The following is a 26,212-nucleotide window of genomic DNA, read 5'->3' on the forward strand; positions in this document are numbered from 1 at the left end:
TTGTAAAATATCCATAAAGAAAAAAAACATCTGATTACAGTTGTGTTTCATCTGGGTGTTGAGAGATGTATCCATAGATCTCTTAATGTTGCTCTCAAAGTGCACCAGATTGATGCTTTTAACTTCAATATTTAAAAAAAATCTTCCCGGGGGAGCATCCCCCCGGACCCCCCTAGAGGAGGTGAGGTCCGCTCTCCACTCATAAAAAAATAGTACTTTACCCCTGCCTATATGCCGTGAGCTGATTATCGAGCCTTCATTGTAACAGTCGCGGGTGTACTGTGTGTTTGCGTGTGGGGAGTGTTGCAGTAGAACATTCCACTGTAGTGCCCCTGGTGCTCGCGCGATCAGATTAGCTGTATTAAAAGAAGGTAGAACAATACCTACAGATACCTAAAGCTATGGTTACCATCTGGTTGTCAGAGATATGGGATTGATGCGTATACAGCAGACACATGTCCTTAAAGCAACAAAAAAAGCCATATAACATCAGCTGAACTTTTATCTATGTGAGTTTGCATAATTCACATGTCTAAACCACAAGGCAAAGAAGTACAACAAAAAACAGAGCTAAATAGTAGTGCCAGAATTGTTATTATTATTTCACAGTTCAGGTTTAGCATGATTATCAGGCAGGTGTTTTTGTAGTAGAAAATACCTTTCCGACCTTTTCATTTCTAATAACATAGTGGTGCAGCTTATATCCTTGAACTCACCCTGATCCAGAGCCTCTTTGTTGTCGTTCCACAGCAATCTGTTATCTTGATGATCTTTGGGGGGGAAAACATAGCTTACTTAGACTAAGCACAACTTATTTTTGAGAAGTGTAAGTGAAGGTAGCTAAAATAACAAGACAAGTTCAAATGGAGAAATGATTTAAAAGCAAGTGTGAACCTTAAATTAGAATACATTCACTCTCTATCCAACAGGGAAAACAAATACCATAGAAAGGACAAACCAAAAATATGAGTTGTTGTCCCTAAAACCCAAATGTATAACTATATATATACAGAGATATGCTAGAGAGAATGAAACAAAAATGAATACCAGCAGTGACTAGGGTTTAGGGGCCAGACACTTTAAAAGCAAGGCGGGTTTGCTGTGAACAATGTTTCAGACAGCGCACATGCTGTTGGTTGTGATAACTTTGTGGGGTTGTATTGGGGTGAACACTGGACCACAAAGATAAGATGGAGTGGTCAGACAGCGAGTACAAAAGCTTATAATGGCAGCACGTGTGAATAAAACAGGGTCAACGTCTGACTCCAAGTGTTTTAATGGCTGGAGAGCAAGGTGGAGGGGTGGAGTTGACTTGAAGCTACTAACAGCGGCTAGCTAGAAGGCCACAAGCTTAACCAGCTTTATTATGCTCCAGCCAACAGCTAGCTGAGGAGGCAGTAGTCACCGGCAACAAAGACTACAGATGTAGCACTCCAGATAGGTCTCCACCCAGCTGATTCCCGGAGTCGTCGCGGAGAGACGGAGTGGATCCACGCTTCGGGCTTGGCCTGCTTCCACCGGGCGTGTGCTGCTGTGCGGAGGAGGATTTTATCACGGCTGGGGCCTGCTTTCCACCTCTCCTTGTTCTGCTGTTGCAGAGGCCTGCTTTCACCCCGGGGATACCACACTGCTGTTTTCCCCTGTCCTTTGCTGCTGTGCTGATTTTGCTCCAGGAACATCGCAGATACTGTGTGCTGGTCTGGGAAAATGGCCCATATCGGGATTCTGCTGTGCCTGTTAACTGTTTTGGACTATGAGAAGATCTCTAATCTTTCTGAGAAGTCTACTGGATTCAGGTCTGTTCTGCCACCCGCAGTGGGCATCCCCTGCAAAGGTTCGGATGTGTTGCACAAACAATTACCGGTTGCCTTGTCACAGACAATCTGCTCTACAACATATGTTTGTCTTTTTTGTTTGCCTGCGATGATGGTTCTTCAGGACTGCTTCTTGAGCTCTAATCACACTCTCGCAGACTTTTCCGGTGTTTCTAAAGTAGATGACAATGTATGTGTGTCGCTTAAGAGGAAAATATGCCTGTTTTTGTTGTTGTTATTACTGTCAGGAAATGTACAACCTAACCCTGGTCCGCCCAGTAGTAGTAGTCAGATTGCTACGCCTGCTGATTTTAAAGCTAGGTCTGGGTTGGGTTTCATCCACTTGCATGTGCGCAGTCTGTTAGGTAAACTAGATTTTGTCCGCATCTGGGCGAGCTCGACTGACGCTCACGTCATTGTTTTATCAGAAACATGGCTAAATAAATCTATTTTGGCCTCTGACATTGCCTTAAATGGTTATAATGTGTATCGTACCGACCGGCCTAATAAAGGTGGTGGCGTTGCCATTTATGTTAAGAATAAGTTCAGTGTAACCACATTAGTTTCCAAATCTATCAGTAAGCAATTCGAATTTGTAGCCTTAATTATAGAAGTGGCAAAGGGGCAACAGGTCATGGTGGTGGGCTGTTACAGACCCCCCTCAGCTGGCAAGGACTCCTTGTCTTCGCTAGCAAATATTTTATCGCAACTAGACTACAAGGAAATAGTGCTACTTGGAGATTTTAACTGGGACTGGTTAACTGCAGTGTCAGAGGATTTTAAAAACCTTTGTATCTCTTTAAATGTTACTCAGATTGTTGACAGTCCTACTCGCCCTAACATTAAGTCCCCAAATAAATCCTCCCTAATTGATCTCATTCTAACTAATGCTCCCTATAAATACTTATCTGTGGGAGTATTTGCGAATTATTTTAGTGATCACTGTGTTGTAGTCACAATTAGGGACACTAAGGTTCAAAAGGTTAAACCTCGTAGTATTATTATTAAGAGAGACATAAAACATTTTGTGGAGCAGGGTTTTGTTCATGATCTGTTTGGGTTTGATTGGGGAAAAATCGATCTGTGTGCTGATGTAGAAACTGCATGGTCTTATTTTTATCTTGGTTTTATGGAGATCATTGATAGACATGCACCCCTGGGTAAATTTAGAGTGAAGGGACGAGACAATCCTTGGTTTTCTGCTGAACTGTCCAGTCTCCTACATGAGAGAAACAAGGCCTGGGCAAAGGCTAGGAAATCAGGCTCAGAGGTAGAATGGCTGCGTTTTAGGCAGCTAAGGAATAGCTTCACTTCAAATGTCAAAAGTGCAAAGTCGATGTACTATTTGTCAGTTACCACAGAAAACCTAAATAATCCTAGGACATTTTGGAAAGCCATAAAATCGATATCCACCGGTGATATCCGTAATGAGCTACCTCAGTGCCTTACCACAGCATCTGGCTCTATATCGGACAGGGCTACTATGCTAAATTGCTTTAATGAGCATTTTGTGTCCTGCGGTTCTATGTTTGATTCTGTTTCTAACTATGCTTCTGTGAACAACCCAATCCGTGACTCTGAACAATGTGGTCTGGAAAACCCTTTCAGTTTTACTCCTTTTACTGTTAATGTTGTTCATGAAGCCTTATCTAAGCTAGATCCTAAGAAACCGGCTGGCCCGGACAACGTAGAACCTTTCTTTTTAAAGATAGCTGCAGATTTTATTGCTCCTCCTCTCACTACTCTTTTTAACCTCTCCCTCAGCACAAATGCAATTCCAAAAGTATGGAAGTCAGCTTATGTCTTGCCTTTGCTAAAAGGAGGGGAGGCAACTATTTTAAATAACTATAGGCCAATCTCTAAATTGTCAGTTCTGGCGAAGGTTCTTGAACGCTTAGTGAGTGAACAGGTAAAGGAGTTTTTATGTAAAAATGATATCCTGTCTAAACATCAGTCAGGCTTCAGAAAGCAACATAGCACCATCACTGCCACAATGAAAGTGGTGAATGACATTACGGGTATTTTAGATAATAAGCAGAGTTGTGCAGCTCTATTTATTGACCTTTCCAAAGCGTTTGATACCGTCGATCATTACATCTTAAAGCAGAGGCTACTCAGTATTGGCATATCCAGCCATGCAGTGGGTTGGTTTGTGAACTACCTCTCTGAAAGGTCCCAATGTGTTCACTTTGATGGGCTGTCTTCTGAGTGGTTAAACATTGCTAATGGTGTTCCTCAAGGTTCTGTTTTAGGTCCACTTTTATTCTCCATATATATCAACAGTTTAGGTGAAAATGTGAATGAAGCTACTTTACATTTTTATGCGGACGATACCGTGATGTACTGTGCAGGTCCCACCATTAAGGAGGCTGGTGTTAAATCACAGGCTGTTTTTAACATTATTCAGACTCAGCTTGCTGAACTTAAGCTTCTTTTAAATGTTGATAAAACTAAGGTAATGATATTTTCAAAAGCTAAAAAGACACCAGAGCCTGTTTTGGATATTGTTACTATGCAAGGACAAGTACTTGAAGTGGTTACCTGTTATAAATACCTAGGTATCTGGCTTGATGATTGTCTTACTTTTAAACTTCATGTCAATAACCTGCTTAAAAAGCTGAGGGTTAGACTAGGTTTCTTTTTCAGAAACAAGTCCTGTTTCTCACTTGAGGCCAGGAAAAGGCTAGTCACTATGACCTTTTTACCTGTGCTGGACTATGGTGATTTGTTGTATATGAATGCACCTGCATATTGCCTGAACAAGTTAGATGCCGCCTATCACAGTGCACTGAGATTTGTCACAAATTGTAAAGCACTTACTCATCATTGTATCCTGTATGCCAAGGCAGGTTTGCCATCACTTACTGTAAAGAGGCTCAGTCATTGGTACACATTTATTTATAAAGCTTTGTTGGGTAAACTCCCGTATTATATCTGCTCTCTGATAACACAGAGAGTTGCAAGCAGCTATTGTCTGAGATCGCATGATGTAGTATTGTTAGAGGTGCCAAGAGCAAGGACTGTCTTAGGTAAGACAGCTTTTATGTGCGCAGCTCCACTTGCTTGGAACAATCTTCAGCAATAATTGAAACTGAGCAATCTCATTCCTCTGCATGTTTTTAAAGCTAGGCTAAATGATAGAGATGTCCCGATCCGATCACGTGATCGGGGATCGTAGCCGATCACGTGATAATTTTTTTTTAAATTATTTTTATTTAATGTTACAAAACTAAAATGACCATGTTCACGTCTTAAAGTCATCCTGAGGCCTTAGTTTTGGTTTAAAATTACACAACATCATGTATGTGTTGCTTCTTTTGGGCTTGTTTTCATAGACCTGGTTGCTTATTTCTCTCAAATCTGGCAACAGAGTGGGCAGGGCGCAGTGTCTAATAGTAGCAGTAAGCTAACGAGAGTCTACGTTCAGATTGAATTTATTGAAATCTCCAATATCAACGTAAGAGCTTGTGCCTCTTTGGGGGGTGCTAACACTTATCCATAAACGTTATCGTTTACTTTCTCCGTCTTTATATGTAGATATTACTTTTCTCCGTTAATCTCCGTCACGTTGTTTCCAAAGCAACAACAACTTGGGAACAACAACCTCTCCTTCAAAATAAAAGCATGTCCACAAATAGGAAGCCAAGCGAAATTACACTTAAGACATATATAACTGCAACAAAAGTAACAAACACAATGCGATATCCTTTTCAATTTCAAAGAACACAAATTGGGTTACATTAGCAAATAACTATAAAACAACAATACTGTAGAATAACAAAATGAATGCCGTGAATACACCGAAACACACGTGTTGAAGTGGTTCGCTGCTGATTACTATTTAATTGTGTTACTCCAGTAAGATGGAAATATAATACTTTGTTTATTCATGTTATGTTAAGCTGCTGTTGTTCATTGCATTATTACTAGACTAGTTAGTCTTAAGGATAGAATTCTGCACTAAGCCACATTTTTATTTGATTATTTGTGACTGAATGTGAACTTGTGAAGCTAGTCAAGCTACCTCTTTCCAGTAGAGTTATTTGTATTTGTTACTGCACTATATGCACTCAATTTGTTTACATGGTTATTTTGTGGTGGACCACTGATAAGCTTTATTTTGTTTTGATCCAATGCTGCACAACTAAACTGATCCAATGCTACTGTGAAAAAAAGAAGCTATATCCATGTTGGATAGAATGGATAGTTGGGTACTGTTATTTAAATAAAAAAAATAACCTTAAGGGACAACTTGAATGCTTTTTTCCTTTTTTTTCTCTTAATGCATTGCATAAAGATCGGATCGGGGAAAAATCGGTATCGGCAGATTGTCAAAATCAAATGATCGGAATCGGATCGGGAGCAAAAAAAGGTGATCGGGATATCCCTACTAAATGAAATGCTTGTTGATACTATGGGCACTTGTAAATGTCTATAACTATGTAAATGTATCCTGTAAATATAATGTATAATGTCCTTTATTGTTTTATGTTTCATGTGGAACCTATATGCTGCAGGTCTCCCTTGAAAAAGAGATCTATGATCTCAATGGGACCAATCTCGTTAAATAAAGGTTTGAAATGAAATGAAATGAATTCCAACCAAAAACCCAGCGGATCCCAGTGGCTGGGGGCGTTGCCAAATTGCTAGAGGGCATTACCAAATGTCCCCATTTGTTCAATTACAAGACTTAACCATGAGATGGCGCTTCATTCACAAATACACAAAGACAACTGGGTGTTGTAGGCCTTAGTCTGTTTGCAATGTTTGCAGCTCTGCAGTTGTGTTTGCTGAATACTGTAGCATTGAATCACTTATTTGTTATGGTTTTCACAGGCTACTATAACGAAAAAACATCAATATTTTAGATCAAATAAAGTATATCTAATCTTATGATCTTAATTGTAATTCAATAATATATAGTCTTTATATATTAAATAATCATAATAATAATGTAAATGTTTACACTTCTTTATTTTTTATGCTCATACTTTTACCTTTACAATAGTTTGCTTTAACCCTTTGGAGTCGACCGTCACGCCGGTGTGATCAGATCACATGACCTGTTCAAGCCGCATAAAAACAACAGTCCGGACAACATTGCCGTGTGTTTCTGTCGAAAGTACTGGCTGACTGAAACTATATCCCAGTCTTTGTTTCATGCAAAAAGACCCAGTAAACACGGAGATACGATGATATAAAGTTAATACATTTCAAAAGTTTGAAAAATGGAAGCACATATTTGAATATCTTCGCCGTATTTGATCATTTTACGAAACGGAAAATACTGGAAACTGTAGATCCTGCTCAACAGGATGTATATGTGTATTTCTGTCGAAAGTACTGGCTTGAAACTATATGCAAGTCTTTGTTTCATGCAAAAAGACCCAATAAACACGGAGATACAATGATTAAAGTTAATACAAATATATTTAAAAAGTATGAATAATGGAAGCACATATTTTAATATCTTCGCCGTATTTTATCATTTTACGAAACGGAAAATACTGGAAACTTTAGATTCTGCTCAACAGGATTTATTTACCAGGGAGGGGGTGAGGTAATCAGGTAAACGGAGTGATACAAAACGAGACGAAGAGGGACGGCGGGAACCGAAGAGAGACGGCGGGAAATGGAGAGAGACGAAGATATACGAAGACAGGCGGCGGGAGACGAAGAGAGACGAAGAGAGACGGCGGGAGACTGCGATTGAAGTAAAGTGACAGACAAACATTGAGAATTTAGATATAGTTAGATAGATTTAGAGTTTTGAAGATTCAACTATGATGAAGAGAACTCTGAACGTGAGTCAAGCTATAAGCTTGTTTTTTGACATGGAGGAGGAGGAGGAGCCTGTGATTTTGCCCTCTGTGTCGTAGTTGGCAGAAACTGCTTTGAAGCGTGGCACAGACAAAGACAGAAAAAACTGATTTTTGTACATAATGTGTATATATATATTTGTATTATATTTATAATAACACTTTTGCCATATCAGAATGAAATCACATGTACATTATTTAAGCTTTTAAATGTTTTGTTGTGCCTACTGTATCACTGTTGACAGAACTTAAGAAATTAGGGGAAAAAGCCTATGGATACACCTGTTATTTGTTCATACAATTTGTATATAGGTTCATGCTACCTCAATCAAACTTTCACATTATCATAGTGACATCCCATGTATATATGTCCAGCTTTCAAATGGTTTCGTTGTGTATGTTTGTGTTACCTATATGAAAAATAATATCATTTTCGAAATCTGTTTTTACGTTTTTTTGTGATTTTGGGTCCAAAATGTTCATATAGTATCTCAAAATGACATAAATAACTATCAGGTTATATAGGTGAGGTTGTCCTTAAAAAAAAGATACCAAACATTGACATGCCAAACATTTCTTAATAGGGTTTAGTAAGAAAAATCAAAAGTATGCGAAAACGGCCAAATTAGCCCTGGACTCCAAAGGGTTAATATGCAGTATATTTTTGTAATATTGTTGTGGTGTACACAGTACAGTAGATTGAAGTAAATCAACTCATACATTATCACGTATTATACAGTAATGTGTTGTATTATTAAGTAATATCATACAATAACCCCATTATAGCAGATGCCACATTGAACGGATGAACACATTTATGCATCAATAATTACAACGGAGTATTTCTAAATATAAGTTGTACAAATTATATGTATTTAATACTAATAACATAATGATTAATTTTACTTTCAGATGATAATACTTTTCACTTGGGCTATTAACAATTTTGAATGCAGGACATTTGCTTCTAACACGTCTTTTTACCTAGTTAAATAATCGGAATACTTCTTCCACCTCTGATTTTAACCTGTCACTGTTTTTAAAACTTGAATTAAATGTTTGATATTTCCAGAGACCCTTTCAGACCGGCAATGCTGCCCTGCATGTCATTCCGATAGTCCATCGGAATGTGACAAAAGTCAGAAGTCTCCCATCCCCCTTGGGAGACTTTCTCCGCACATTCCGATGGGCAATTAGTTTTAAACATAGAGTCCGCAACATAGGCTACTATTGCCCCTTTCACACCAAGGCTTTTCCCGTTCTAGCTCCGTGCAAGAGCTTTTCTGGTTCGGAACCGGTTCTTCGGTTCAGCTCCCGCTCTGTTCACACCGCTCAGAGACCGACTGGTGCTGCGTCATTGCGTCATTGTTTGCGTCATGACGTAACCGTTTGCGTGCCTGCTTCATAAAGCCAAATCGCGCGGAAACCCCTCACATCGACAGCAACAACAATGACCGATTGTATTGAAGCGCTACTCGTTTTGGTTTTGCTCTGTCGAAACTAAATGGAAGAAATGGGACGAGTTTACTACCAACTTTACAGTCGTTACATGCTACATTCAAAAGTTCTTTACAATCATCATCATCAACTTCAACGACGATTCCGTAGGAGAAAGAAGATAAATATACGTCCTATTCGATGGCGTTAGAGCTAGCTGTTGTTAGCCTCTGCATGCGCCAAGCTCAAAATACCCAGCTTTGCAGCATTAATTACTATGGTATAACATTAAAACTGATGCCCCGCCTCCGACGTAAGCGTGACGTATGCGGTGCTTGCTTTCTAGACCGACAACTTTTTGGTGCTTGAAACGAACCAGATTCTGGAACCGCGTTGGTGTGAAAGGGGCATATCTCTTGTTAACAGAGGGGGGATGGTAGAGCTTTGTCACACCGTTTCAGGGTTAATAAATAGTGCATAGGAGAATTCAAAAGGATTTAGGAGAAGAGACTGCAGTGCTTTGAGAATCCGATGCACTTACACTATCGACGTATTTATGATGCGCCAGCGGACGTCATGAATGTGCGTCTGATGCTGTGGGGAAACTACAGTTTTCTATACAGCGGACTACATGATGTAGGCTATAATAAGAACAATAACCCAGCGCCGTATTCTATAGATACTTTGCACCGCGCTCCCAGTTGTTGTACCTGGCAGAGCAAGACACACTCCAGCCTTTTATTTAAACTTGTTTAAAACATATCTAAATAAATATGTGTGTCCCGGGCCATAAATGTAAGTACGCTGTCAGATAAAGCCACGGCATCACAATTCCCGTATTGCTTTCAACCCACCAGCTTTTATGGAGAAAATAAGTTATATAATAATTAACCAAAGGAATGTTTCTCACTATTTTATGCATAGAAACAACAGGCTACTGTGTGTGTGAGGAATCAGCTGTTTATTTCACAGTTTCATTGTGGCAGCGTCCATCACTGCTCTCCCTGGTTGCAATACACAAAGACAGCTAACTGTAAGCTTTTCACTCAGAGGGGGGTGGGGGCCATGGCTGATGACCATTAGGTGTGTAAACACACAGCTGATCACCTGAGAGCTGCCGTTTCTTTCAGACTATTTAAAAAAAAAAAACGGTCTGATTTTAACATTGCACAACAATGAACTCAATGTGTGATTGTTATAGCAGTAATATTAAACACTAATAATACAGTACACTATTAACAATAGTATAATATCATAGCCCGTTTGCCCATGGTGAGATGACGAGGCTTCATTAAAAATAAACCTCTTTTTAGTGAATTACTGAGTTTGGGCAAGTTAATAACGTTTTAATGAAGTTGACTACAGTATATTCATATTTGTCAGTGCTTTCATGTCAATTTGGCGAACATAAACATAAATGATTGTGAAGATGATGAAATTAGGATTAAAAATCGGTAGTGAGAGCCGTGAGCACTGCATTTCCTCCCGTCGGATGTGATATAAAAACAAACCGATTATTTTTGTAGTTGTAAACTCACGTGGATTAAACCACATGTATTAGTGCTTTCATGTCAATTCGGCGAACATATGATACATTAAATGATCGTGAGGATGATAATTAAAAATCGTTTGAGCCGGTCTACATTTCCTGATGAAAAAACAAACCGATGGTTTTGTGTCGTACGCCAACGTGGATTAAACAACATTATTTTGATAAATAAAAACATGGTGATGTTTTGTAAATGATTACATGTCTCTTATTTAGCACAGAATATGATCCTATCCGTGACATATGGATCTTAACAAAGGAAAGAGGTATGGTTGACATATAGTGTGTTTTCTATGAAAGTGTGGAAACGCAAACACTTTTTGTTTTTTTAAATTGTATTCAGCTTGTGAAGGAAAACTTAATAAAAAAAGGAATAGTATGTGGGTTAACATTATACAATATAAACAATATTGATATATATGTGTACCTGTTGAGTGCCTCATATGCATCATAGAGTTTATATCAGCTGGACTGACAGCGATGGGCATGTTGGCTTCATCTGGAATATGCTGGAACAGCTCTTTGGAGCCTGGCTCCATGCAGGTCATGTAGGGGACGGCGTGTCTGCTGTCCATGTAGTACATTATGTAGAAGTTGCACATTTCATCAGCAGAGGTAGCCCTGCACACAAAACAAAAAATTAGATTTAAAGGTTTAATGTCATATCATATACACAACTACAGTGTAGTAATCAATGAAACATGTGGCTCCCAGGTTCCGCAACAATGTAAGTACAAGACATGAAAATAAATAAATAAATAACAACAATAAAAATAGTGCAAGATGGCCAATCAAGTAAAGACATTCCCGGTAGATGACGATGTAAAGAGTTATAAAGTCTTGTCTATTGTATTATAAACCCCTGTGTAGTGTGTATGTGTCAGATAAGGCCTTATCACTAAAACTGGCCTTACTGGATCATATTCCATCAGCTCATGATAAATTAAATAACAAACACAACAAAGATCCATTTTTTTTACAGCGTTGCTTTTAACCTGAATGTTGGGTTGTACTGTGTACGCCCCCTTACCCCCTTAAAGTACAAATGTGTGGGGTAATAATTAGGTGCATTATGTTATAAACCAAACTCACCCAATATATGTTTTGGAGGTTCTGCCTTCCCCAGTAAACACACATCTGCCTGCAATGGTGTCACCATACTTCACACTGACATCCTTGTTAGCAGGATAGAAAGCCTGCAGAGAAAACACATCGCTGATGAGCAATGAACAAACAGCACTCTGAAGCCTGATATGATCAATATATTCCTTGTTGAATTCTGATATAATATTACAAATATAAATTGAACAGCGCAATTATTAACTTAAGAAAACAAAGGTTATAATGGATACATTCATAAATATCAATACATCAAAACTCCTTGAATTGAAGAGTCAATAGCAGGAACAACTATTTAAATACCTGATCCTCTAGGACAGAGGCTTGGAGATGTTATCATCATGTGTTATACAATGAGGGAAAATACTAAAACGGGATAAACTGCAAAATGGTTTGAATTGTATTGGGATCATTACATGCATCTTTAAATGCTTGTTGATAAATTATATTATATATTTGATCCAATATTGAAAAATGCTCATATCAAAAAATCTGTAACCTGATAATGTTTTTCATTTTGTTTGATTAAATGGCTTAAAATGTGAAAAACAAGACAAAGTGGTAACTACGAGGCTTTAGAGATGTTTATGATGCTTTCTGACTGTGTCTTTAACTGGTTCAGAACATACATCAAAAGGGAGAACGTTTTATGTCAGCCTTGGAAATCATGCTACCACTTGGTGACCTGATCAGAAAACACAATGTATGCTTTCCTAGCAATGCGGATGATACACAACTGTATATATCGGCAAAACCAAATTACACTGCAGCTATTACCTCCATCACCAACTGCCTATTGGTGATAGATAAATGAATAAGCAGCAACTTCCTAAAGCTGAATGAGGACAAAACTGAAATCCTGCTAGTCGGCCCCAAAGCAAAAAGAAACATGCAGGTAAATAATCTTGGGATATTTACTCACCGGGTCAAACCGGAGGTCACAAGTCTTAGTGTTATATTAGGGCATAGTTAATAGTTAACTATGCCTTCTTCTCCAGCCGGATAGACTACTGTAATGCACTTTTCACAGACTTCCCAAAAAAAACTACTGACATCCAAAACTCTGCAGCTCGGTTGTTAACCGGAACTAAGAGGAGAGAAAACATTACTCCAGTTCTAGCCGCTTTGCACTGGCTTCCTATTTACTTTAGGATTGATTTGAAGGTCCTCCTCCTGATATATAAGGCCCTTAATGGGCAAGTTCCAAGCTATATTACTAACTCCCTTGTAAACTACAAGCCATCAAGAACACTGCGGTCCTCTGCTGCTGGTTTATTAGAAGTTCCCAGAAACAGCGATATTGAGAGATTGGTGAGGCAGCTTTCATTGACTATGCCCCAAAGCTATGGAACAAAATGCCTAAAGACATCAGGGAAGCCAGCTCGGAGGAAGTCTTTAAACATTTATACAATTTAGCCTTTTAGGAAGCAAACTCCTGCTCTCTGCTGCACTTTCTCAAGGCATTGCGATGCATTTTAACCATTAAATACCGAGCGAGCCGCCCGTGGCTTCAAAGAGGTAGCGTTCTAAAATGCTTAATAACTTTTTAACCACTAATCCTATCCATCTGATTCAAAAAGTGAGGTAAAGCGGCAATTCTAGGCTATTCGCTGGTATCACTATGTCCTTTTCTGGGATTCAGAGGCTCCGACGTGATCGGGGCAACGTCATCACATTGTACAGCCTTGATTCGTCAAGGAGACCCACGCAGCCCCTCCGTCTGAGCCAAACAGCAAAGGTTTTGGACGCTAAGTCCCACCCCCCTGTGTCCGGATAGGTTTAAAATGTAAAGGTCCAGGCAAACCTCTGCCCATGCTACCATCTTCTTGACCAATCAACATAGGTTGCTGTGTATGTTTTTGGCGGGTGGAGATAAACATAAGAGGAACAGAGAGATAAGAGAGTAAGATTAAAGAGTAATTTTGCCAGTGTATGAGAAATAAATACAAAACGAGATTCACCGATTCGCATCGGTGCACCGGCATAAACGTTCAAGATGCGAGTGCACATCGGCTACAGTTTGGGTTGAACTTGCGATGCATCGATTGTAGCGTCTTTGCATCGGTAAAAAAACGATTCATTCATATAATATCCCCTCATCCTGTCAGCACTCAGCAGCGACGATCTTTGCTTCGCGCTACGGAGGCCGCGAGTCTCAGTTATCAACACACATGGAAGTCGAAGAGTAAGAGAAACACAGCGCACCGAAAAATACCTACAAATCAAACGTTTGGCAACACTTTGGATTTTTCAAAAAAGACGGTCAACTTGAAAAATCGCTCGCAAATTGTAAACGATGCCGTGCCGCTTTAAAGTACACAAGTAGTATGAGGAACTTAGCGACGCACATAAAGAGGCGACATGGGGTCTGCGGCTGAAAAGAGAAACCTGAAAGTTAGACATATGAGTTCAATCACTCAGTGAGATGTTCTGTCAGAGAGAGTGGTGTTTAGTTTACAGCAGCCTGTGACGGCCAATCATAGTTTAAATGTCTTCCTTACTGTAAGCAGTTATGAAATACCTGTCTGTGAAAGGTTTGTATTCTTTATTGTTCATATAGAACCCACTGCTTTCTGCTCACTGGTGAGTTAGCCTATGAATGAGTGTTAAGCACATCAGGCTGGCAGCTGTATGGGCATTGCACTATGGTAGCTGTTATTTGCACATTGTTAATCATGAGCAATGCATCCTTACATTGTTTAACTGTGAGGTGTTATACAATTGTACTGGACTCTGGAGTTTTTTAAGGTGAAAAAGGTAAAAAAGAAACAGCATGATGGGATGCGCAGTACTAGTAGAGAGAACCAAATATGTAAAGCACTTTTTTATTCGTATCGAACTGTATCGCAACAGGGGTGAATCATATCGTATCGCATCGCCTGGTTTTTCAAATGTATCGTTAATGTATCGTATCGTTGGCAACGTATCGAGATGTGCATCGCATCGGCCTCAGTGATGGAGATGCACATCCCTAACACACACACATACATACATATACACACACATCCCAAGACAAATTCAAACCAACATGTCAAAACGGCGTTACACTATGGAAGAAGCCCTAGAATTGATTTTGTCCGGCGGACCGCTTAGCGATGTAGTGGTGGATTCCTCAGATTCCGAAGCTGACAGCTGGCGTGATGAGGAAGAGTACGATCATGGGATTGATCCCTTCGAAGATAAAAAGTGAGTAACTTTGCTTATTTCTTATTGTCACATTTATCGGTTGCTATTTCCGTATAACGCCGTAAATAATTCGTCCTAAGAGTATTTATAATGCATGGCCATTTGCCGTAATTGTGTCATAAAGTGAAGTCAAGATTCACTATCAATAGAGGCTATTTATTTTCAGTAAAAAAACTTCAATCAATGCCTTTCATTTATTGCCTCATTCCGCTTGCCCTCTTTGGTTGTTTGTTATAAGGTCTAATGTTATTAGATTAATTGCATTACAATTCAGTTACTGATTCCATCAACTAGTAATGTTAGCAGAGGAATACAGTGTGAATCAAATCAAAAGTTGAGACTGTGTTTAGAAAATAGATATGATGACACTGGAGAAATAAAAGCAATAAAGGAAATAAAATAAATTCAGACATTTATATCTATATATTGTCCTTCCTTTTATTTTAGTCCAGAGGATGAGAGAGGGGATGCACAAGCCACTGTCCCCATCAGTAGGCCTCCTTCAAACAAAGAGGGAACATATTGTGGCCAGGAGGGTGCAGCATCCAGAAAAAAGGCCAAACCAGACCGTACCTCAATGCCAGCCCCCCTGACAGTGAAAGGGAGAGGAAGAGGAAAAGGGAAAAAAACATCTCTGACCCCAGAAGAGCCAGGAGCTGTTTGGAACGGACCTGAGGTGCCAGATACTGCCCAACAACTACCACACTTTTGCCCGAAAAGAGCCCCTGGAGTCCAAGGTTTTGTTGGTGTGGAGTATACTCTTGCACAAATATTTAGAAATGTTTTCAACAACCAAGCTGTAAATCTCATCTGCAAGAACACAAACAAAAATGATAAAAAAAGAGCAGGCTAAGGGGAAAAAGTTTGTTTGGGAAGAGCTAAAGCCGGTAAAATTCCTCATGTATGTCGGCCTTATGATGTTCATGGCACTTCTAAAACTGCTTCTGTCATGACAAGAGACAGGTTCATGGCAATCAGCAGTACACTTGAGCGACCCAGACCACGATTTGGCAAATGACGGGAAAAAGGACACCCCAGAGTACAATGCAGTCCATCGCCTAAAACCACTTCAAGCCACCATAAAAGAGGTATGCCAGTAGGGTTGCATATCGTTGACTTTTTTAAGATACCGATACCGATACCACTGAACGATACCGATACTCAACTGATACATATCGTGATACTTTCATGTTGCATAAGGGAAAAATTGAATCATCCTGCAATAGTAGTAATATTCATCCCGCTTCAATCAAAAAAGTGACAGGTGGTGTGACAGGTCACACCTCTCCCTACTTATGCTAATGAGCTAAGTCCCGCATCCCATTGTTCGAGATCCTTTGATGTGTGGGGGTACAATTATGTTAAAGAGCTAAGTCCCGCCTGCCTTTGTTCGAGATCCTTTGATGTGAGGGGTGAGGTGTTATAACAGGTAGGTGTGAAAAGCCTCCTGTGTAGTGCCTTTGTTGTCTAATCATTTGATGTGTTGATTAAGGCAGTCTCTTTGAAGTTATGCTGTCTGGCCCCTGTCCCTTTTGTAGTCTAATCCTTTGATGTGAGGGGTTGAGGTGTTATAACAGGTAGGTGTGATTTCACACCGGTGTGTTATAAGCCTCTGATGTTAATCTAGGTGTCTCTTTGAAGTTATGCGTGAGACTGTCTGGCCCCTGTCCCCTCAGAACCCTTTGTTGTCTAATCTAATTAGTTTTTGATGTTTACCCTTTGATGTGAGGGTTGAGGTGTTATAACAGGCAGGTGTGATTTCACACCGGTGTGTTATAAGCCTCTGATGTTAATCTAGGTGTCTCTTTGAAGTTATGCGTGAGACTGTCTAGCCCCCGCCCCCTCACAGCCCAGGCCTCTCCCCCTTTCTCCACCCCTTCCTGTCACACGATATGAAGCCAGCAGATAGTGGGGGGGGGGTGGAATTAGGTGAAAAAAGAAATACGCTCAAACTAAATAACAAGCCAGTCATTTCCACTTACCAAGTCACCTTTCAAAAAAAAGAAAAATGGCCAAGAGATGCCTCGATATGGGTTTAATCAGCGAGACGCCTGTGACAACTTACCGCCATCCGTCCGGAGCGCCAATCAAGAAACGGTTGCAGTATCTGTGCCGGGTTCAGACGCCTCCAGCCGATGAACTTCATGAAGAATGGACTCTGAAAAATGGCGATGTTTGGGGTTATGTATTCAACTATATGGCGAATTAACTGCATTTCTACAATCTGAAGAATGGAGAAACGTATGGACCCCGTAGAGTTAAAGCGACACTGACCTCAACAGATTGGGCTGTGTTAACTCTGGTGTCTTCCAGAGATCTCCACACAACCACTGTATCGGAAGAAGTAGTGCATCAAGAAACCATAGTGGAACCAGCGGTGTACAAGATATTTGCAAAGAAACGCAAAGGAACGCAGAAAAGCGAGATCAAAGAAGAGTTTTCACCGCTGCCCCTCAATGTGGAGGAAGAAGAAGGAGATATTCCCCCGCCGCCAGAAGTGGGAAGAGTCCTGACAAGCACCGCCTGGGAAACTAAAAGCGGACCATCGGGGCGATGGTATTACCGCGCAAGCCGTATGGTGACGCTGGGGAAGGACCCCTCTGATGATTTTGTTTTGGAGTATATCAACTCTACATGCAGGGTTTTTCAGACATCCTTGCGGGTGCCTCTGACTGCTTGGCTGAAAATGATTGATGGAAAAGCTACAAAGCTTAAAGAACTTTTTAAACAGAGTCAGACATCGATGGACATTATACTGGTGAAAAAGACTCACTTTTGCAGAGGACTCCGCCTCCCACTCAACATAACAAGTCACACCCTCCTCACCAGATCATTTAAAACTAAGGACCCCTCAAAGAAAAGCATTGTGTTTTCTACCTACACTGTAAACAATTACCAGCATTTCACAACATTTAACAGTATTATTTTACAGTGACATATTGTAATCAAGGCCCCCTGTAATATCCCAACAAATACATGTAAAAAGGACTGTATCCTTGTGATTTCACAGCATTTAACTATTATTTCACAATAAAATACTGCAATCAAAATCCTCTGTAATATCACATCAAATGTTGTAATATCACAACAACATTGTAAAAATTGCAAGGATTTCACAGCATTTAAGAGTATCATATTACAGAGAAATATTGTAATCAAAAGCCCCTGTAATATCACAACAAAATATCTATAAAACAGTAGAATTGGATTTCACATTATTTAACTATTATTTCACAGTAAAGCACTGTACTCAAAATCATCTTAGCACAACCATGATAGACTGTATATAAAGAGCACAACTCATTACTGTAAAATTTGAATTGTGCACTATTGCACATGTGCAGAATAGACTATTATAATCGGCGTGTGTCCTGGCAACCCTGTCTCCTAAAAATTACGTTCCCACAGAACTAAACTGCATTCTCAATTACGTTTAGCTAGAAATGTATTTTTACAACGATTCCAGGGATGCCTGACTTGAGTTTCTAGCACCAGGGAAAGTGGAAAAAGTGCCCCAAATCAGCGTCTTAATTTACCCAGGGCCTAGTGCTTGGCTTTCGGCATGAAAATTCAGGAAACTCCCCTGAGTATTTTATTACATATCTCAACTTTGGAGAGGAGTTGGGGGACAAACGACACATCAAATCACATCTCCACATCAAACCAAAGCTAACTAGAATACTCTTGTCTGCCTAGCATGCGGGAAAATTGGCGTGCTCTGTCACCACAAGAGCGAGAGTGAAAGCGGCATAATGGAAGGCTTTGTCCCGTTTTAAGCCGTAACGTTTGACATTCGGAGCAGCAGAGGGATGAATCTGCATGTACTCTTCGAGGCGATTCCAACGACACCAAGCTCAAAGCTGTCGGACCTTCCTTTGTGCCGTCTAGAGTACTGAGAGCCATGAAAACATGACCTTTAACCTTAGTTTGAGACTTGGTTGAAGGTCACCGCGGCCCCAAATTTTGCAAGCGGGTTCCACACAAGTGAAGCAACACACTCTCAAAGTCTCGAAGCGCCAAGCACCTTTTTTCAATTTTTTTCAATTTTCTCTCCCTCCCTCACCAAAGGGTGTCCAATCTTTAGCTCTAGACAGGATTTTGTGAGAGTTTGACATTAGATTGAAAAAAAAATGTCTGGGTGAGTTACGGTTCCCATATTTCATATTTCTTATCTGGGCCCTATTTAGAGGCCCCTGGTGAAAAAAGTATCTTTCCAGCCCTTTCCAAAGTCAGGTTATTAAAGATGAAAGATTATTCAACAAAACATTTCAATAACGTGCTTTAACCACTAGGTGTCCCTATCTACCAATTGGATCAAATATATAAGTCAGCCGAATTAGTGTTGATACTGAAAGGAGACGTATTGTGTGAAAAGAAATGGAATATGTTGTTTAATTGCTGATATATTTATATTTATTTTATTCTGCTGAGAAAGTTGAAGATCACGTGACATACACGCCAGAAAAAACGTCATTTCTGGATATTTGTCCACTGGTTTGCCTGTTAACCGTAGGTGTCACGTTTGAAGGGACGAAACGGAACGTCATCGCTCGAACGGCCAATCATATCGTGCATTGAGGAACCCAAAGCCTCCTAACAGAGATGCCTCGATCCTTTCGAAAATTCGCACGGAGGCAACAGTCAAGGTGAACATCTGTGAGTTTCTCCAAAGCGGTTACCATCGGTAAACAGCAAGTAAGTACTGCCCATAATGTGGATTAGTGGTGGATATTATGTGCTTTCGATTGTGAACGCCAGTGGAGTAGTGTCGTGTTGGTTTGTACATGGTAGCGAATAGATAGCTAGCGTTAGCTAGTAACATTAGCTTGATAGCAGCCATGTCCACCTTCAAGCAGGTGGCCTTAACGTTAGCCTAGCTAGTGCTAGCCAGCGCCGTATATGGCTATGGTAGATGGCTCTGGTGCTAGCCAGCCAACTGTTGCTGACTGTTCCATTTGTTGGCAGAAGGCTTATGCTGTATTCGAATGAAAGAGCGAACAATGAATACTTTAACCGGTAAGACTGGTATAATTGCCATTGGTATAAGCTAGTTAGCTTAGCATTGCTGCTAAGTTTGAATTCTGACGCCATGGTCTAACTAACTTACTAGTAGGTTAGCTGATGTTAGCTAGCTAATGAATGTTTCTTGTGCTAGGTGCTTGGTGGTTTCATGACATTGTCTAATCAAATTAGACCTAATCTAAATCGGTGTCAAAGTTGGTAACGTTAGTTGCTCTTACAATGTTCTTAATGAATTCGTCACAGACCCTATTGCACATTGGTGTCACCACGTGTCATCACTAGGGCTGCAACACACGACTAATTTGATAATCGATGAATCTATCGATTCATCGATTATTCGGATCGTTAAGGTTTTAACTGTACTACTCAGGGTTCGTACGGGTGCTTGAAATCCTTGAAAATGCTTGACATTTGACGTGGTGTTTTCAAGGTTAGGAAAGTGCTTGAATTTTGGAAATGGTGCTTGAAATTGAGATAAAGTGCTTGAAAATGTAAATGCTTTACTTTTACAATAAATTGCTGTCTGACTGAATAGTTCGCTTTTTAGATTAAAAGAAAAGAATTGCTTCGCTTCTACATAAAACAGCTCCGCTGCACCTTCCCGCGCTATGCGCGCGACCTGCAAGTGTTTGTGTTACGTGTGACCTGGGCATTCTGATGAGAGTGATAGATGACTGACTGTGTGCCAGGAGGTTGCAGTTTCAACGAGCGTTGGCTAGCAGAAGACAAATACAAGCCATGGCTAAGACGAGGGTCAAGCCCACGAGTAGCCTCCTACAAAGTATGCAAAAATAACGATGCGAGAGTCTGCGCTGACGAGCCACATGAAAGGTACGCCGTAGTAGAGCATTTTAGATTAGGCTAGCGTTGCATGTTACGTTTGTTTAAGCTAACGTTAGCTAGCTGAATAGCGATCTCGATTGAGGGATAATAATAATTGCAGGGGACAATCATTTCAGAGGAGCGTATCTATGTTAATATGTGCGTTACAGACGCCATCCTGTGGCGAGCAAAGTTTCAATCACTCAATACTTTCATCAACACTACTCTGGATGATACAGGATTACCAAACTCTCTTGCCTCTTCACAATGTTTACAGATTCGCAATGTTTATAGGTTTGAAATGTTTATAGGTTATTGCAATGCGTAATGTTATTTCTCTGAAAACACAATTTTTTAAATCTTATTTTACTTCTATACTATTCTAGCCTAAATTAACTTCTACTTTTACCTGCATTTTGTACACTGTCCTGTTTTGCACTTGTCCTGTCTTGTCCCTGCACCCTGTCCAATGTTGTCTTTATGTCAGTACCTACCAGCAACACATTTCTAGTATGTTGTAAAACTACATGGCGAATAAACAGATCTTGTATCTTGCTCTAGGCCTACTGATTGCCTGCCTGGTGTTGACCGACGCGACGAGGTGTATTGCCTAAATCCAATCCACGGATTGCTTCCTAGTTGGAGGTAGGCCTAGTATGCAACACAGACCGTAGTTTATAGACTGTGCATAACTGCAGTCCCCAGCTCCAGTGCTTCCCTCCATGAAGTACTGAAGCTCAGACATTTGTTACCTGTGCAGCACACCTGAGATTAATCACTTCATCCAATACTGTTTGACAGTACATTTATGTGAGCTTACCTCTCTTGCTTCCCTGTGGTGGTTTTTTACTGCCTCTATTCCAGATTTGACATCCTCGTGATCCTGGTGTGCGTGCGCCATCCTCGAGGAAATTGCTAGTGACTGTTCGAGTGTTGTTGCAGCTAAGGTAGTTAACATTTCGATATGATTGTGACTGCTGTCTCGTCTAAATGGGATGCTCGACTACCTGACCTTGAACACCTTTACAACATGCTCATGTTCATAATCTGCATGCAAACTGAAAAATTCCTTTTGTTGGTTGCCTTTGTAATTTCTCCTTTCTCTGGTCTCCTTTTTTCTAGGTCATCAGAGAGGACAGACCATCCTGCATTTCTGTCAGAAACTGGACAACCCGAAGATCAGGGAATTTCTGGCCAGCTATGATCCAGAGGGTTCGGAGAAGGCTGCCTGCATCCTCCAGCTCCTTATGGTCTACTTTAAGGAGCCTACTGAGAAACTGATGCTCGAAGTTGATGTAAGTTTTTTTAAAATTTATTTAAATATTTAAAATGCTAAACGAGTGATTACATTAGGGGCAACTGAAGCTCAGTTGGTAGAGCTGGTCGTTCATCGACCGTAGGGTTGGTGGTTCGAATCCTGGCTCTGACTGTCCGCATGTCGGAAGTGTCCTTGAGCAAGACACTTAACCCCCAAGTTGCTCCAAATGGGCCGAGCTGATCTGTGTTGAGCTGTAGTGCGCGGATTAGCTGTTGCCTTAGCATCACCCAGGCGGGGGCTACACATTGGTTTGCGGACGTCCATTTGTAAGCGCTTTGGGTGTCTTGAAAAGCGCTATATAAATGCAAGTAATTATTATTATTAGACCATTTATTATGTTCTGATTTACCTCTGACCAATGAACGATCTTCATCCTTGCATAATGTTAAATCTATGCTATTGTGTGTTACTTTGTTACAGACCTGTGCCACTGCTGCTGATGTAGTGAATACTGCAGCACTCCCAAGCACCCCTTGCTTGATCATTCAAGGTAATGTAATGTTCAGGGTTGGGATTTTTCCTGTTTATACTGGATTTCCTGCTTTTCTGACCTGAATGGCTAGACTTCACTGCTGCTTTTATTCTAGTTATATAATTTCTCTTAGGACATCCCTGTTCTGCTCCACCATCGATGAGGTATAGGATACTGAATAGTTACTCTAAAGAGCTTAAGTGTTCCTTTGCATCAAGGGGAGAATCTGACTGAAGGCCTTCCATCTCTCCTGCACTCCATTCAAGTCCAGTCTGTGAAACGACACTTACGATACTCTGACGCCATATGTTTCAGCGATTCGCGTTAGTTAAAATCTATAGCCTGTTTCAATGATTCAGGGGTCTGACGAGTTGACATGTTCTCGTTCTAGCTGGGCTCGTAACCATCTACCCATAGAGGAATGAGGTTAAACCGTCTATCCATAAAGGCAGAGGGAGGAGGGCTAGGGAGTTGCTTTGTCGTTCAGCCAGATTCTCCTATCTGCACAAACACCTTTGATGCTTTTACAGTGACTGTTAAGTAGCCTACCTCACTGATGGTGGAGTAGAAAAGTGCTGTCCACCTGGAGGGTTCTGTGTCATGTCCTTGCATGCTCTGCACTGTATATTTTCCTGCTTTTTGGTCCTTGGCAATCATGAATGTTACTCGGATCTGGTATTGACATCTCCAGCTCAAGTATTATTTTTGATTGATTCTAGGAATGTACCTATCCACAATAACGCATGACGGGGTATCTGTTCATTTCAGGTGACACAATGAAGCCTTCTGGGTGGATGCTATCCATCGAGGGACAAGTGGTAATGGGCCCACACCCATTTTTTTTGCATGGGCTAGCTGCTTTATTCAGCAGCTACTATGTCTTCAACCTCAAATATCCCGTTGGATCATGCACACTGGAGTTCATCCAAAGGTATTGTAACACTCAAACACATGATCAATGTCATCAGTAAGACTTGTCATGCAAATTTGTGTTTCACTATCTTGCTATTAAGTCCATGCCTTTCTACAGAGGCTATAAAGTAGATTGAATGCTTTGAGTATGAAGCCTGGAACCAAATATGCGAATTGGGACCACACCATCACTTGATGTTGCTGGGCTAGCTTGTTAAAAAATTGACATAATGGTTTAATTCACAATATAGTATGGCTTCAAAATTCAGATAAGTAAGTAAACCTTATGTTAGAGGTACCTGAGGCACTCTGCTAGGCTACAAATAATGTTATTGTGAGAGGATGATCCAACAGGTTTGTACTAGTAACAGTCGGTGTGGGAAAAGACACAGGTGAACACCTTGATAAATGCTGCCTGCAATACATGAGTGTATTTAAAACTGAAACTTATCTTTGCTTATTAACAGATGCTTCTTGGGCATCAACCCGGAGAAAGGCTCCAAGGCAAAGAAGCGAAGCTCCATTAACCCTCACGTGAGCACCCTTCACCGGAAGCTGATAGACTTGGAATGGTCTGCATAGACTGCATGGTGTGCGGGGACAAGTTTAGTGGGAAGCATTACGGTCAGTTCACCTGCGAGGGATTATTTGTTTAAAGGATCCGTTAAGGGTTCATCTGTTTTTTATGGATAGTTGAGGTGAACTAGTTCATGTTCCTGTTTGTTTACTCTGTTGTTTATTTTGTCAATAAATATGCCAGTGGGCTTCCATTGATTTTACCTCATTTGTGCGTTTGGTGTGTTGTTTTTAATTGTACAATAACATTACGTGCATTTTTATAGTGCAGCTCCAGTACTTCCAGGAGGAAGCTCACACTTTGGTTTCCTGTTAAACTTGGACAGGAAACCATTGTATGAGCTTCCTCCAGGAAGTACTGGAGCTGGGAATTACAGTTATGCAAGTGTATCATTGTAAATTACTGGCTACTCCTGCAGTACTTTCACAGTACACATTGTAAATTCACAGTAAATTACTGGCTACTCCTGCAGTACTTTCACAATAGAAATGTAAAAGTGCAGGCCCTTGTTGTAATTAATGTACAACAAAATAATGTAATTCCCCAGTAACATACTGTAATATCACAGTAATTGAAGCTGTGAAGTTACAGTATACAGTTGTACCTTTACAACAATGCATTGTAATATCATGGATGTGAAATTACAATACATTGCTGTGAAGACATTCACAGTAAATTGCTGTGAACCTTACTGTGAAAGTCATGCAACAAGTTGCCAGGTAATTATTGTGAATTCACGGTGGATATTTTTACAGTGTATGTAAAAGGTCTTACGAAAATGTGTTATCTCTGTATCAAGATGATGTGTTTAAAAATGAATTTTGTGAAAAATACCAACGGTGTGAGAGACGTCATAAAGACACTCATTTTAACCACAGTGTTTGTTCTCTACAAATGTTTAAAGATTGTTACAAAATGTAAGAAAAGAAAAAGAAAAAGGTATGGAGACAAAATTAATTCAGGTGACTGTCTTTATTAGGAAAACAAAAATATAATACAAATGGTTTAGGGGTAAATGTAACAATCTTGGACTTAATATTCTAACAAAATACTTTATCTGAATACATTTTCTTTTAAACGCACTTTTTGAAATTATTTATTTATTATTTCAGTGGAACAATCCAGTTTTTGTTAACATCAATGCTTTTTTCTCTTTTCTTGTGTTACTAAGATACTTTTAGACACACTTTGGTGTATGCAACACTTAACAACTGGTAGAATATGAAGTACTTTGTAAGGAATTTGGTTTCTTTTAATGGCGCGTTTTTGTTGTTGTTTTTTTTTTTTAAAACACTTGTTCAGTTAAACAAGGTTTTTTCTTTTCTGATAACCTTACATATTTTAGTTATGTTCTGCTACCAAGATACTTTAAGATACACCTTGATGTACGCAACACTTAACAAAGGGTATAATATGAAGTACTTGGTAAAGAATGGGTTTTCTTTAAGGGGTGCAAAACTTTAGAACTGGGTAAAATATGCATTAATTTGTAATGAATTGAGTTTTCTTTCTTTTGATTTTCAACATACTATTTGTACACAATGACTTTTCCATATTTCTGACAAACTATACTTTTGACTTTTTCCGTAAAATCTTGACAAACTATTACTTATTCTTAAATTTGATCTATTGCTGCTTGGTTGGAAATGATAGATGAAAAAGCTACAACGCTTAAAGAATTTTTTTTTAAAACTCTCAATTCTACAGAGATGACTCCCCCCATTCAACGCAATAAGTCCCACCCTCCACTCAGCAAATCATCTAAAACGAAGGACCCCACTAAGACGACCGTTGTAAACTAGCCATGGATCTGAGAAAAACCAAGATTCCCCCCGCGAGTTGCAGCCAGGAACAGACTCCTGGACTACCATCATCACCACCATTTTGGACACCCGAATCTTGCAGTACTACTGCTGCTGATGTTACTCCTGGGGCCAAGACGTCTCTGTTTATGGACACAGTGAAATCGGAGTTGGTTCATATTGTGGAGAGGGTGCTGTATCGGTACAGAGAAGAAATCTGCAACGGATGCCGAGTCAGTCACCCCGGCCAGAGGCAACACGATTGTCTGAATGACATGCCCGATTTCTTCTTCAGAAACAATTACAATGCGTTAATGAAAATACTTTGGCTCGCCAACTTCATTACTGTGATTGACCAGAGTC

General features: G+C 40.1%; 1 protein-coding gene and 2 long non-coding RNA genes across 10 annotated transcripts in view; 2 read left to right on the forward strand and 1 right to left on the reverse strand.

Annotated features, from left to right (window-relative positions):
- Nucleotides 1-26,212, reverse strand: part of pam (peptidylglycine alpha-amidating monooxygenase) — a 208,794-nt gene that overhangs the window by 90,611 nt on the left and 91,971 nt on the right. For all 8 annotated transcript variants that reach the window (XM_034233276.1, XM_034233268.1, XM_034233271.1 and 5 more), the window contains 3 exons: nt 11,712-11,815; nt 11,047-11,240; nt 717-770 (listed from right to left, as the gene is read on the reverse strand). In XM_034233276.1, coding sequence (XP_034089167.1) covers nt 717-770; nt 11,047-11,240; nt 11,712-11,815 — 352 coding nt within the window. The remainder of the gene's footprint in view (nt 1-716; nt 771-11,046; nt 11,241-11,711; nt 11,816-26,212) is intronic.
- Nucleotides 19,503-22,027, forward strand: LOC117557436. Its single transcript, XR_004570714.1, has 4 exons — nt 19,503-19,619; nt 21,330-21,413; nt 21,633-21,715; nt 21,891-22,027. It is a non-coding gene; the product is annotated as an uncharacterized LOC117557436 (long non-coding RNA).
- Nucleotides 23,321-24,254, forward strand: LOC117557437. The gene is made up of 2 exons (XR_004570715.1): nt 23,321-23,489; nt 23,938-24,254. It is a non-coding gene; the product is annotated as an uncharacterized LOC117557437 (long non-coding RNA).

The sequence above is a fragment of the Gymnodraco acuticeps genome, unplaced genomic scaffold, assembly GCF_902827175.1.
Source record: "Gymnodraco acuticeps unplaced genomic scaffold, fGymAcu1.1, whole genome shotgun sequence".
Classification (NCBI taxonomy): Eukaryota; Metazoa; Chordata; class Actinopteri; order Perciformes; family Bathydraconidae; genus Gymnodraco; species Gymnodraco acuticeps.